Genomic DNA, 14,963 nt, shown 5'->3' with positions numbered 1-14,963 from the left:
TATATATCTCGCCAATCCAGTGGGAATTTCAAAGATAAATTTTCCAGTACCCCCATCACGAATAAACTACAGTCATTTTCAAGTGATAGTTGGCACACCAAATCAGGATTTTCCTTTTCTCTGCCAACAGGGCAAATAATCAATCACCAAGGAAAAGAACAAACAACACCATTTGTTGAAAAAATTTAAACTGTATTTTCGATTAAAAAAAAAATAAGGAGAAAAAAAAAAAAGTTACTAAATTGTGCTAGTTTGGAATTTTAAAAGAAAAAAAAAAAAAAAAAAAAAGAAAAAAAGAGGAAATAAAATGAAGTAGCCATAACATAGAGAATGCTCAAGCAATATGTTGTATATAATATATAACTATATAAACAACAAGGGGATGAACCACAGAGGCGAATTTTTTCACCTCACTTTTTGATGTCGCTCTACTTTGAACAGTGTTGTCAAGGCGCATTAGCATTCCAAAGAGAGCCATGTAACTCGTATATTCCCATGTGTATGTGCATGCTATACTGACACTTCAGGGGGGCTAAAAATTGCGCCTATGTTATTATGCATATAACGTTGGCGCGTGGAAGACCTCTCACTCTCAACCATGGTGTAAGCATGACACGAAATTGATCCCCATGCAGACGCAGACTCGTGGGTAGACTATCTAGTAAAGCTTATGTAAAAGGGGGTATATTTAAAAATTTTTTTTTTTTTTTTTTTTCTCTCATTAAGAACGACACGTGCATATATACATATATATAACACTTAAAGGGGCAGCACAAAATGTGTTGCTTTTTTTTTTTTTTTTTTTTTTTTCTTTTATGCCACTATTAAAGAAAAAAATTGTGAAATGTGCAGCCAAAGCCTAGTTCAGAAGAACTTAAAATGCTAGGCAGGAAGAAAAAAAAAAAAAAAATTACACGTGACGCCGCTGCATTTTCATTGTTTTATTTTAAAGCTCCATGGAAAGGAAGAAAATCAAAATGAGTAACAAGAAGGACAAACTTAGGAAGCTGGAGGAGCTACAGAAAACTCCCTCAAAAAGTGGTTCAGAACCTTCTTTAGTACATTTACACTCAACTTCCTTCTTGTCATCCATTGTACATTCAGCTTCAGGGGCACAACCACCATTGTTCTCCTCACAAGTTATCGACGCTGGCACACATTTGCCTCCTACTTCTTTAAAGCCTAACAAACATCTCCATTCTTCCGTTCCGTCCAAGTATCTGTAGCAGGCTGCATTTTCAGGTACATTGGTGTCTATACACTTATGTGCGGAACTCATATTTAACATCTGAGTTTGTACATTTAACAGTTGGGATAATACTTTCTTGGATTCTTCTTCATTAATTAATTTAGAGTTTTTCAACTTTTCCAAAAGACCTGAAGATCTTACATCACTTTCTTTCTTTGATTTTTTGTAGATCTCCAAGTTCTCATCTATTTTCGTGTAGTCTTCCAATTTCTTCACAATGATTTCAGTTTCCTTTTTCTCTATTTGGCAGTTGTTTATGAATTTCTTTAGGTTCTCCTTATAGGTGTGTGCCATGTTCACCAGAGATTCGTACTCCTTTTGGATGCTGTTCAGGAAAGGGAGGTACTTCTTTAACTCTTCCTTTTGAGCATTCAATTGGCTCTGTTCACCAGGTACACTCGCTTCGATTTCCTTAATCTGTGCATTCACTGCTTCCAAGTGTTGCTTGTACAGTTCGCCCATTTTGTTGTAGTATTCCATACCGTCCTTCGCAGTGATCAAATCTTTGTCGACTGATGCACCAATGTACTGGTAGCTACCCAGGAGTTTCTTCTTCTGCTCCAAATCGAGTAATTTGTATGGGTCCTTAATGATGTACTCTCCGGATGAAGAATACTTAAATGGGTTCAATTCAGAGTCTAGAACATCTAAGAAGTAGTTTCTTTTCTTCAACCTAGAATCTAACATGTCCGTTATGTTAGTGTTGAATGCAGCCACGTGATTCTCCAGTTGCTTCTTTATAGATTTGTACATTCCTGCCAATGGCTTTATGTAGACCACTTCGTACTCGTTTATTCCTTCTGGTACGATATTTTCAGGTTGCGCATTTTCTGCCTCCCCCGTTATTATTTGCTTTTCCTCCTGGTCCTCTACATCGTCTTCATCATTGCCGAACAGGGGTAGAGTGATTACTTTGTCGTAGTCCTCTCCGTATTCCTGCGCTTTTACTTCTGCGTTTTGCACCTCCACGGGAGCTGGTGCTGCTGGTGCTGCTGCTGTTTCTCCTGTTGTTGCTGTTGCTGTTGCTGGTTCTGCTGGTGTTTGTGTTGGTGCTGCTGGTGTTTGTGTTGGTGCTGCTGTGTCTGCTGTTGCTGGTTGTGTTGATGTTGCTGGTTCTGCTTCAGCTTCAGCTTCTGCTTCAGCTTCTGCTTCTGGCACTACTGGTGGTACTACAGCAGGTGGTGCAACTGGTGGTAGGGATGCGGTTTGAGTGGCCACCTTGGGAAGCAATTCCTCATAGGCCTGTAGCGCCTCCTTCACTGCCGTAGTGTTCTTCGCGTGGTCGTTACCGGTGTATTTCTTGTTCTTAATAATTTCCTTCAGTTCCGTAAAGACGTGGTGTAGTCCACTGGAGAGGTAGCTAATGTTCTCCTTCTCCAAATTAATGTTATTTCCAAGCCTTCCTTCCATTCTGCTTAGCACTCTAAACTTTTCTAGGTTCAGGTAGTTGTCCTCCTTCTGCAGTGATTCTTCACTTAAGGTTTTCAATGGAAAAGGTTCACCTATGTAATATTTCGCTCGTGCCTTATAATACTTCAACAAAATTTCCGTGTTCTTAAGTGTATTTTCCACTTCTTTCTTTTCTGCTTCCTTCTTCTTGTTAAAAAAAATGATGTAATTTTTTAATACACTTGTTGGGTTATTCAAAAAGTTCAGTTTTCGTTCCAATTTATTTTTCAAACTTGTGAGCTTTTTAATATGTTCCTTGCTATTGGAAATTTTATTTTTCTTCTCGAGGAATCTTTCCAATTTGAGCTTGTACTTTCCATAATGGTCTAGAGATACTTGTACCTTTTTCTTAAGTGCTTCAATTTCAGCACCTAATGCATTGGCCTGTTCTTCAGTCATACTGGTAATTTTCTCCTTTTGTGACTCCAAGAACTTGATGAAGTAATCGTTGTACTTGTCCATTTGGGATAGGTGCTTTTCGTAAATCTTTTCCACATTCACAATGTTAGTTTCAGGTTCCTCTTCGCTGCTAGCTTGCACGGTTACGCCTCCTTCTTCTGTTACCGTTGTATCCTGTGTGGTCGTTTGAGTTGTATCCTGTGCGCCTGGAGTTACTGCCGTTGTGGGGCTTACTGCGTTAGTTGTAGTTCCTGATGGAGTGGTGCTTGGATTTGTTGTTGTTGGTGCTGCTGCTGGTGCTGCCTGTCCTGGTGCTGGTGCTGGTGTTACTACTGGTTCGGCTGGTGCTGGTGTTACTACTGGTGCTGCTGCTGGTACTACAGCAGGGGTCACCGAAGCCGCATTGCTTTTTAATGTTTCTAGGAAAGCCTTAATCTTTGTGTCCGTGTCTTTGTTCTTATATATGTTGTAAACCATTTCCTTCTGGTACAACTCAATGTACAGGTTCTGAAGGTCGTTGATCATGGTGTCATATATGGAGTACATGGAAGGCAAATTATTCTGAACATTGAATAGGAGATCTAGCTCATCACATGCGCTTTCCTTAATCTTTTTCTCCTCATCAGTCGTAAGTGCGTACTGCTTCAGTAGTTCAGGGTTCATGGTGGAGTTCGTCAGGAAAATGTGTTTGTGACATGCGTAAGAGGATTTTAAAAATTCCAGGAGTTTTTCCAGATATTCCAGTTTTGACATGGCTGGTGCTGCAGGGGCTGCTGCTGCTGGGGCTGTTGTTGCAGGGAGTGCTGATCCTGCTGGTGCTGGTACTGATGCTTCGGGTGCTGCATCTGTTGTTCCTGGTGTTCCTGCTGGTACTGGTGCTGCAGGTGATGCATCTACTGCTCCTGGTGTTGGTGTCTGTGTTTCTCCTGATGCTGCTTCCGGTTGTGCTACTACTTCTGTAGTTCCTTCTCCTCCTTCTGTTCCTGCTTCTGATACTACTGCAGGTGCTGTTGGTGATACTGGTGATGTCTCTTGTGCTGCTTCTCCTGCTGTTTCTGTTGCTGGTGCTGGTGTTTGTGTTACAGTTTCTGTTGGTTGTGTTACTGTTACTGGTGATGCTGCTTGTGCTGCTTGTGCTGCTTGTTGTGTTGGTTGCTGTACAGCTGTTGATGCTGAAGTTGTTGATCCTGATTCTGTTGCTGTTGGTGGTTCTGATGGTGCTGTTTCACTTGCTCCTCTGAGCGATTGTGCCCTGACCTTTACTGGTTCTGTGGGTGCCTTGGCCTTCTCAGTGGCAATCATGGTCTCAATTTTGGGGATAAAATCCTTCAGCTTGTCAATCTCCTTTTTGAGAACAATCAAATAGTAGGGCTCAGGTTTCTGGCCAGTCTTGTAGACCTTTGGAATGTACAGTTTATCCTTCAGTTTGGCATTTTTAAGAAGATTTTGGACATTTTTTAGAGCTCCTATTTTTTTTATCATCAACACTTTGTGTATTTGTAATTCCAAAACGCCGGAGAAGTCGAACTTGTTTTCCATGATGAGTTTGTTTTCGTTTTTTCGAACTTCCTTAGCTAGCTCATAAATTTCGTTCTTTAGTTTCCATTCCAGATCGGAAAAGTAGTTAATTTCATCCTCAGTGACATCCTTCTTTAAGGTGTAGTCCACTAAATAAGTTAATTGTTTTTTCAACTTGTTAATAAGATTGATGCTTTGTTCGTAGGTGCATTTCTCTAATTCTTCCTTCTCCTTCATATATGCTTCCCTCTTGTTCTTAAATTCATCAAATTTGCTTCCAACAAGGGTGTTGTCTAGTTTTCCTTCATAAAAATATTTAAGTGTTGGTAGGAAATCCTGAACCTTCTGCTTGTATTGTTCCATTTTTTCATCGTACTCTTTTTTTAGTTTGGGCAATTTCTCTTCTTCCAATTTTATTTTGCTCATAATTTTGTCAACCAATGTTTTTCTCTTGGTTTCATTAATGATAATTCCTTTATTTGGTTGCCTTCCATTATCCGGATTTTGTAAATCCCCAAATGATTCCTCAGATCCAAATTTCTCTATCAATTCGTAAATGGTTCTTTCTGGTAGAGCGTAGGTTATTCCATATGGGTAGGTCTCCTTCAACGTTGGAACTGCCTTTCCGGGGGTGCCTGTTGACTGGCTACTTTCTGGGCCGATTAGCGTTCCAGCCATTTTTGCCTTCTCCCTCAAGTAGTACTCCAATTCCTCTACATTGGTGAACAGACCGTCCATATCGAAGTTCACCGTTTTGGCAATGGCTACGATTTGCTTCTCTAGGTCGGCAATTTTTTTCTGTACTTCTTCCGGTATAGTTGTAGCACCTCCAGTGGTCGCATTATTAGTAGTAAGATTATTCTTCTCGGTTGCGATCTGTTCTAGTAACGCCTTGATGCTTTTGTGCTCCTTCAACAATTTCACGCGTTTCTCTAAAACTTGCATTAACTTCTGCGCCTCCTCCAGCTGATTCGTGTAAAATATGAAGTTGTAAATGGCTTGGAAGATTACTTTCTTCTGGTCGTAGTTTTCAGGTGTAGAAGATTCTACAGGGGAAGGAGAAGCAATAGCACCTGGAACGGCGGCCGCAGCAGCGCCTGCAGCAGCGGCTACTGGAGTGCCTGTATTAGCAACAGCATCGCTAGACGCGCCGGTGACATTAACCCCGTTGATGGGATGGCCGACTATTTTAGCATTCTCCGCAGTAATTAACTGATTGATGTTATTTATTGTTTCTTTGTTTTTATTGATGAAGGCCTCCATTTTTCCAATGTCATCTTTTATGTTGTCGAGGGGCTTCCTATAACCGAGCACAACTTTCTTCAGCATGTCCAACTCCTTGGCAGAGATTTTTAGGTGTTCGGGTATTTTGCAATACTCATGGGCACACATGTCGTTGAGTTTCGCTCTCAACAAATCATAATTAAAGTTGATTACGTGCATGAGTTGGTTAAATTCCTCGTAATTCTCCACAAGATATTTTAGCCCATTGGCGTCCAAGGCCAATTCCCTTATCATGTGTAGCAAGTTTCCATGTCCAGGAATTTGTAGCTCCAAATACTTGCCCACGATATCTCTTATTTTGTAAGCTAAAGCATTAACATTATTTCCATCAATATTTTGGACTGCATCAATATTATCTAATGAAATTTTATTTTTGTGGAACAGCTCGTAGCCGTCTACCACGAGCCCCTCCAGCTTGTCCAGCTTCACTAGAAGCTGTTTATAATCTTCCGTTTCACATTGACATTTGGTAACAAAAAAAATTAAAGAAAACAAAAAGAGTAGAGCCTTCATTTTCGAATTTGTCTATTTTAATAATCAAAATGTGTAGGGTTTAAAAATGTACTAAAACTGCGCCTGCCAAAAATGGGCATTATTGTTGCATCTTAAAAGTGGCCAACGTTTTTCTATATATTTGCATGTATGATGATTGGTGTATGTTGGTGGGTGCACGCGGTTACGTGCGTGTGTGTCTGTGTGTGCGTGTATGCGGATATGTGCGCGTGGGTGTATATATATGTGTACACATTCAGGGGCTACTAAAACGAGGGTTGAGTCACATGGGAAGAGAGAAAAGCGATTCACGCACGCGCGTGTACGTCACAAGTACGACTTGCACACGGGTGTGCGTGTATACGTAAGGGGGTATATGCGTTCACACATACATATGGGTACGCACGTAAACATGCCTTCATACATATGTTTTCACGTACGTGTGTGTGATTACACATACAATCTGTTTTCACGCAATTGTTCTATTAAAAAAAAAAAAAAAAAAGAAGTAATCTTTAATGTGTTCACTTGTTCATTCTTTATATTTTTTTTTTTTTTTTTTTTTTTTTTCTTTTGTTATGAAATAAACATCATTTAAAAGTATACACAATGAAATAAAAGAAAAAAAAAAAAAAAAGTGAAACGAAATAGCGCAGGCGAAACAAATTGACAATTGACAGTTGAAAAGTAAACAGTTAACAGAAACATGAAACATGAAACATGAAACAGTTAATAATTTACATGAAAGAATTGCACAAAGTTAAACCGAGCGCGCGTTACACACGCGTGAAATTAAAAAAAAAAATAAATAAATGATCACGAAAAGACTCCAAATGGACGGAGAAAAATTGCCTTGAAAATTAAAGTGTAACGGTACAACACAAAAAAAATGTGCGCATAAACTTCGGGAATTTTCCGTACACGCGTGAATGTGTGTTCGTTTTGTATGCATCATTTGAAAATGCGCAAATTTGTTTTTTCATTTGTTTCGCTTTTTTAATGCACTTCTTCACCCCCTTGAACCTTTTCATTTCTTAGGCAGTAAAGAGAGTGGAAAATTATGCCACTATGGTGTGCTTGGCCATTCGCTCTCTCCATTGCGGCTCTTCCTTTTTTTTTTTTTTTTTTTTTTTTACTCTTTAGTGCGCATTCTGCTACTTGGTTTATTCTCCATTTTTCTACTTGTTTATTCCCCATTTTTTTTTTTTTTTTTTTTTTTTTCTCATCTGGACTGTCCCCTTCTCGTTTTCCTTTTCTTTTATTTTTTCAACGCATTAGTGCACTCGCAGTCGAAGGGGACAGTACACCCCATGGCCGCCAACGGACAGCCACACGTTCACAAATTATCCGACACTGCTTCTCCGTGAGCATCCGACGTTCTTCCATTCTGCAGATGCACAACGATCCAGATATGCAACTATTGCAACTACATCCGGTGACCATCTCAAAGCGTCCTTCTGCATCTTTCACACATGTCCAAACGCACATTTGCACACTTGCACTTTTTTTTTCTTTTTTTTTTTTTTTTTTTCTCACTTGGGGAATCCCCAACGATGCGGCAATGTATAGAAGACGTGCAAAGTTATAACGAACAATTTAAAAAAAAAAAAAAAAAAAAAAAAATGGAAAACGCGGAGAATTGTTCTTTTCCATTTCGCTTATGTCGCTAAATATATACGTACCAATCCTGTACACACACACGGAGACAGACATGTGCGTAAATTTTCCGTGTATACATATTATGCGTGATAAAAAAAAGAAGGCGGAAAGGGCAAGACATAAATGAAATGAAAATATATACCCAGGTGAAATTACCAGAATTGTGAAGTGCTTACATACACAGGTGGAGGGGAAAAAAAAAAAAAAAAAAAAAAAAAAAAAACACCGCGGAATGGAAGAACCACAGCATATTACGAAAGGGTGGAAATGCAGGTTGCCTCAGCTGTTTTCCATGTTCTCCCCCTTGTTACTCCCTTTACCCCTTTATGTTGTATATACACAGGCAAAAAAAAAAAAAAAAAAAATTTCTTCTTTTTTTAATTTTTCCAAATGGAGTTAACATATTTGCCTCCTTCTACCTAGTGCAGTGTTGCTTTCTCCATCCTTGTTACTCCATTTAAAACAACTTCTCAGTTTTCCATGTTTTCCAAATAAATGCACATTTTTCCAACCGCGGGAAGGATGGTCATCCTTGAACGAAGCCGTCGCCCGGAATGAGAAAAAGTAGTCGGTTGATATTGTACCCATCTGTGTATGTGGATGGGGTCGTTTTTTCTGCAAAAATGTCACACGGTGTGTAAATTTTTTTGCCGTTAAAAGGTGAGCAAACAAAATGGAGGGGAAAAAAAAAATTCCGCTAAAAAATGCACAAAAGTGAAAAAAAAAAAAAAAAAAAAAAACGCCGCCACATGGAGGACCCATGCATCAAACGCAAAAAAAACACCTTGTTGCACAACTCTGGAAAAAAGAATAAAAATTTGGAGAATAAAGACAGGGATGGGGAAAATCCCCCACGGGAAGTGTGTCTAATAGGGAGGCGTTTTGGATATATCGTGCCCCCACAATCACTTTGCAAGTATCAGGGTAGGAAGTCCAATTGACTGCCCCGAAATTAACAGGGCTATATATACACACGTACATACAAACATACAAAAAATATAGTTCACAGACACTCTACGCAATAACAAACGCCATCATGGCGAGCAAAAGGAGGATCTGTGAAAATGAAGAGACAAAAGAAAAGCTGCACACGACCCCCTCATATATAGGCTTAGTGCCCTTGGGACAAATGCAATTTACCCTATTTTTTTTCAATTCACATGTTGCCTTCAAATCGCATCCCCCGTTTTTCACCGTGCACGAATTCTCTTCGTTTAAAATGCACTTTCCTCCCACCATGTTATAGTTAAGGAAACACAAGCATTCTTCATTAAACGTTTCAATGAAGCAGAAGGAGTTTGGTGGGCACTTCCTATTTCTGCAGTTATTTTTCACACGATCTGCTACGGCCTTCAGGCTATCTTCGGCCCAGTCCTCCTCTCCCCAATCTTCGTAAATATCCCTATCATCATCATCATCATCACCTTCGTCGTCATATTTTTCCTTGACATTCCTCCCATCTTCCCCCTTGAGCTCGTTTAGGTTCCTCCAGATTTCCTGGTACTTTGTCAGGGGTCTGCGATTCCTGTTCTTCGCGTCCTCCTCTTGTTCAGGCAAAATAATTCCTCCCCCTTCGTTATATGCCAACAGCGCATCCGCAAATTGCGCCGCGTCCGTATCTTTCTCACTGTCGTAATCCACAAAATTGTAGAACAGTGCCATACTATCGTTGCTGACCTGAGGTTCATGCTCAAAGGAATACCTGATGTTATTCAAGACATTTTTATAAACGGAAATTCTCTTTTTAAGAATTTTCCTCAATATTTTCACTTTATCGTAATTTAGCATATTTTCATGAAAGAAGTTTGCAAATAACGTTTCAACATTAATAGACGCCACGTCGTTGTCTTCTGTGAGAATCCTTTTTATGTTCACCAGAGTAGGCACTTTCTGTTCCACTTGCTGTAGAAGTTGCTGGCGTTCATCAATTTTGTTCACCATGGTGTGCATGACGAATATCAGATCTTCATTTACTCTGTCTATAAGTTGTTGGTAAATTTTGTAAGTTTTTATATTTTCCATTTTATCTGTGAAGAAATAAATATTCTCCTCTTTTTTCTCTCTGTAAAAATATTTGGTACTGAGGTGGAACGTCCTTTGCTTTTTGTGTAGGTTTGCATTAACAGTGTTGATTATATGTAGGGTGTCTTTTACTTTTTTAAAATCCCTAATCAACCTATTGGTGTTATTTTCGCATCGTATAAGGTCGGTCATCAGATCGCTGATACTGATATATATATTCTTGAGTATATTATCCTTGTCTCTTTTGCTTCCATTGGAGCAACAAACTTGAGGGAGAAACTCAAGGTGGATTTTCATTTCCTCTATGTACGCATCACAACATCTGTTTTGCTTTTGGAAGTATTTGATAATTTGTTCATTGTACATGGTGTACATGTTAAGGTTCTCCACTTGGTATTTTCTCAAGAAGGCGTACTTGCTTAACCCGTAGTATTCCACATTGGGTTCTTTCTCTGTTTCTTCTTTTTCTTCTTCCCTTTTGTTTTGGTTTTTCAATTTTGTTAGATTTTTTTCCGTTTTTCGGAACATTTCCACGATGTCTTTATAAATGTCCATCAATGAGTTATACTTTTCCTGTGCGGCATTTGAAACTTCGCTTTGATATTTTTTTTGCAGGTCACTTAGGCGATGGCTTCCCTCCCCAGGTGGACGGCTCATCTGTGCCATTTTGTTCTTCACGTAGGAAATATTTTGTTCGTATAATTTGGCCCTCCACCTCAGACCAGAAATATCCCTTTCTATTTTCCTCACCTTTTCTCGGTTCCAATTTTTTTTCTCCTGGGATCTGTGTAACCAACTTAGAATCATGTTGTACTGTTCCATGGACTCTTTTTCGAAGAGAATTTCTTTTTGGCTAGCTGCACTTTTGGAGAGCATTGGTCCGATAAGTGCTTCATCTGTATCCATTCCTTCGCTAGGGTGAACGACAGACTGGTCAATGATGAAGTATCCAGTTTTATCTTCGCTGCAGTAGATGTCTTCCCTCGAGCTCATCCCATTTGAATTATCCTTAGGGAAATTCCTCTTCCTCCTATCCACCCCTTTCACGCCTTGAAAAAAATGTTCATACAGTTGGTAGTTTGACTTGATATTTTTCTTTTCTGTTACTTCACTCCAGAAAGGTATTCCGTTAGGAATATATTCTATGTGTTTCACTTCAAAGCATGAAATTTTTTTTCTTTGTCCATTTAGTAAGTCGCAGGTGTATACTCGGTGATTCCTCTCCTGATTTTGGGTATTGTTATAGGAAGAGGAATAACTGTTCCACCATTCAGTAGGCGTCTTGTCATGTGTATAATACTCATGGTTATGCTCCATCAAAGAGCAAGAAATGGTCAGTCCACCTTGCAGGTGCTCTCCGTTTGACACATAAAGGATATGTTCATTTCTGCTTAGGCTCCCTTTCCTGTATTGGAATTGTCCTGCGTGAGCATTACTCAAAGCCCCATTCTGTTTTAACCTCCCCTTCTTCCTGCAAAAGGAGTTTATCATTGTTCCTTTCAATTTGTTGTAGGGAGTCATCCCAAAATTCAAAATGAGCTGTAGGAAAACTGTCTCCAGGAGGCTCATATTCGTGCCCTTGGATATGGAATACAATTTGAAAATCTGATTCTGCTGTGTTTTGTATAGCATATATTTGTAGGCCTCGGAGAGTGAGTTCGTGATGAGTGCATTGTTTAGCAGATAGAATGGAAATTTCAGAGGGAAAGAAAAAGAAGAAGAAAAGGATGACGACGTGGAAGAAGAGGAAGACGCGTAAGCATACAAGGAAGATGAACAAGAACCAACTGATGATACGTTCGCTTCATTTATCATGTCAAATTCATCTTCCATATCGTTTAAGTTGTAAAAAACCGATCTCTTTATCACATCCTTGGAGTATACACGATTCTCCATGGAACAGTAGTGCCCATGATAACAACCAGAGGATCCAAATTCCTCCAACCTTTCGAACTTTTTTAAAATATATCCTGAAATTTCATCACTGTTGAATATGCTAGAGAAGTAGGAGTGAATTTGTCTGAAGGCACCCTTTACTTTTTCATCCTGTGTATTATTTATCCCACTTGGAGATGCCTTATTCGAAGGAAAAAAAATTTCTGTGTGGACAAGCGGCCTTTTGATGAAGTTCCTAGCCATTTCATATATCACGCTCAGATCATGTGCACCCCAACTGGGGTCAACCTCACCAAAGTCTCCATCCCCATTAGAGGAGTTACTATCCCCCATGTACTCGCTACCAGTACCAGGCCCAATGTCTACCCCAAGGTGCTCACTCATAAAGGAGGAATTGAGGCCGAACATGTAAATCACGTACTTGAGGAGAAGGTGAGGAAGATCCCCCTGTTTCATCATGCCGTCTAAATTCTCAAGATTCAAATTGCGACAGAAGTTTTTATTCATCTCAATTTGGTATTTACTTCGCATAATTTCCAGGTGGGTTTCATACAGGAGAAGGAAAAAACGATTTCTGAGGAGAAAAGCTGAAGGAGTGACTTTACTCAAAAAGGTTATCTTCATTTTTAAAATTAATACAAGCCTTTTTACAACGAATATTTTTCCGAAAAAGAGAATGCTTTTGTAGAATCCTACCATTTCATTTTTCCTCAACTTGAGGTTAAATAAAATGGGGTGCATTTCTACTTTTTCTATATTTACAATGTGCTTTATTTTTATTTTTTTATTTTTCAATTTTTTGTATTGAGTTAAAAGCTTCACAACATTTTCCAACCTTCTTAAATATTCATCTTCCCGTTTTATTAGTTCCTCGTTCAGTTTTTCTTTCTTCTCCTTGTCTTCTTCACTTAAAGAGGAGTAGCTCCTTCTGTTCCAAGTGGATTCCCATAATTCTGGTAAGTCCTCTTTCCTCAAGTTAGGTAAAGAGAAGGGACCCTGTTCAGGAACATGGTTGCCATGCCCTTCGATTGACTCTCCCCTTCTGAGGTTGCTCACGGAATTTGTCTTCCGTATACCCTTCTCCACAAACTGCTCGTATATATATTTCACATTTCTGTACTTCAAGAAGGAACCGTTTAATTCATCCATTTGTTGTGCAATTTGTTCTGCTATGTAGACTCTGTTGTCTTTGGAGTTTTCTCGAATATAATCCAGTGAGAAAATGTCCCTCACGTTTAGGTGGTAGTACTTTAGGTGCTCATACACAAAGGAGTACATGCTTATGTACTCATCGAGCAGTTGAAAGATGCTCTTGATTTCCGCCCCGACGATGAGCTCCACTTGGCCCGGGCCCCTTTTGCGGAAGGAAAGGGGCTCAATCAGCGGTTTGTCTGTCGCGGTTAGCTTTTCGCTTGTCCCAGTTGGCGGTTTGTTCGTTGATCCCCTCAACTCCCTCGAAAGCGCCTCCAACGATGTCTCCACTTTCCGCCTAACATGCAGCATCTTCTCGATAATGAAAAAAAAATACTTCTCGAAGAAGTTTCTCCTTCGATACATTTTTTTTTTCTCCCTTTCCACTAACATGTCCAGATCCTTCTGCAGGTAATTTTTTGCCAACTGTTCAAATCTCTCAATTTCTTCCACCGATAATCTATCGTAACTCTTATCCTTCAGTTCCTTCATCAAGTCTCTGCAGTAGTTTCTCCCCTCCTGCTGCTCTTCGACCTGTATCATTTGTTTTTTCATTTCCACCACGGAGCTCTGAATGTATCCTTCTAGCGACACTTCAAAATTATGCAACATAGTTTTTACACTTTGAGCAAACTCCTGTGTGCATTTTTCTCCAGAAATGCTTTTGTAGTCGCTGCAGATTGGCTGTCTCCCGTTTTGTCCATCTTGCGGGTCATCCTTCGTCTTACTTTCCGTACCATGCGTTGCCCCTCTTTGCTGTTCATCCGCTATCATTCCAGCGTAGTTGTCGTAAAAACCCGAATAGACATCGTCCTTGATGTCCAAGGAAGGATTAAAGATGACATTAGCCATGTATGTTCCTCTTCCCAAAAAAAGTCGGAAATATTTTGAATAATTTATATAATATAGCTTTGTCGCTATGTAGCTGTGGGTATATCTAACAATTTCAATTTGCTTGCGCAGGGAGTTTTTTTGGTTGATATATGCGCAACTTGTGGATGGTTTACCCTGAATGAATTTTTTTTTGTAGTAATTGATCATTTCCCAAAGGAGATCCTTCAGGTCCATTTCTGTTTTTACACCTCGTAGGTACTTATCATCAGTGAAACGCTTTCCGCTTGTATTATCCACTTGTTTTTTTTCCCTTTTCCCGATTTTTCCTCCACCTGCGTTTCCTTCCGCCACCCCAAACAGATACAGCTCCTTCCTAAACCTTATCCCTAGTGAAGAAAACAAGTGACGAATTGAAAAGTACAATTTGTACAAGGTCTGCCTCGCTTCATTCTTGTCTTCCACAATTTGGGCCATCCTCTCATCGTTCCTTTTACCCAATCGAATCGTTTCCTCTTCTTCCATCAGAGCAATCAAGGAGAGAGTACACTCTCTCACTGTCACGTGCACATTTTGCAAATTTTTCCAGTTCAATGTTTCGCATAACTGAAACAGAAGAATCAGGAGCAGGACAAGAAGCAGCCTCATCTTTGTATCCACAAAAAGGAAGAAAGACCAAATTGCCGTGCAGGTGCTCATACTGGCACGTACACACTCACTTCGTTAATACAACATACATTTACACACGCATATCCATATCCGAAACATGCGTGAATGTGATGAGATTTTCCAGACAATTGTGCAGATATTTTTCTCCGCGCGTCTGTTTCATCAGTTTGTTTAATCGTCAGAACAGATGCTCTCAAGTGTCAGCGTGTAACTGAATGATGTTGTGTAAAAACATGTGCCCTTTGGGGTACGCGTTTATTTAAGCATGTATATAGCCTAACATATTGTAACCCCATTTTTAAAT

At 39.6% G+C, this 14,963-nt stretch overlaps 2 protein-coding genes across 2 annotated transcripts; both read right to left on the bottom strand.

Moving 5' to 3' along the window:
* Nucleotides 1–946: 946 nt before the first annotated feature.
* On the bottom strand, nt 947–6,412 carry PKNH_0728900 (merozoite surface protein 1; the record flags this gene model as incomplete). The annotated part of the gene is made up of 1 exon (XM_002258546.2): nt 947–6,412. The coding sequence occupies one exon, from the start codon at nt 6,410–6,412 to the stop codon at nt 947–949; it is 5,466 nt and encodes a 1,821-aa protein (XP_002258582.2).
* A 2,652-nt stretch (nt 6,413–9,064) lies between these two features.
* On the bottom strand, nt 9,065–14,689 carry PKNH_0728800 (merozoite surface protein 1 paralog; the record flags this gene model as incomplete). The annotated part of the gene is made up of 1 exon (XM_002258545.1): nt 9,065–14,689. The coding sequence occupies one exon, from the start codon at nt 14,687–14,689 to the stop codon at nt 9,065–9,067; it is 5,625 nt and encodes a 1,874-aa protein (XP_002258581.1).
* Nucleotides 14,690–14,963: the final 274 nt, after the last annotated feature.

The sequence above is a fragment of the Plasmodium knowlesi genome (genome assembly GCF_000006355.2).
Source record: "Plasmodium knowlesi strain H genome assembly, chromosome: 7".
Taxonomy (NCBI): Eukaryota; Apicomplexa; class Aconoidasida; order Haemosporida; family Plasmodiidae; genus Plasmodium; species Plasmodium knowlesi.
Note: the sequence above shows the minus strand (reverse complement) of the source record. Positions and strands in the feature narration are given on the sequence as shown.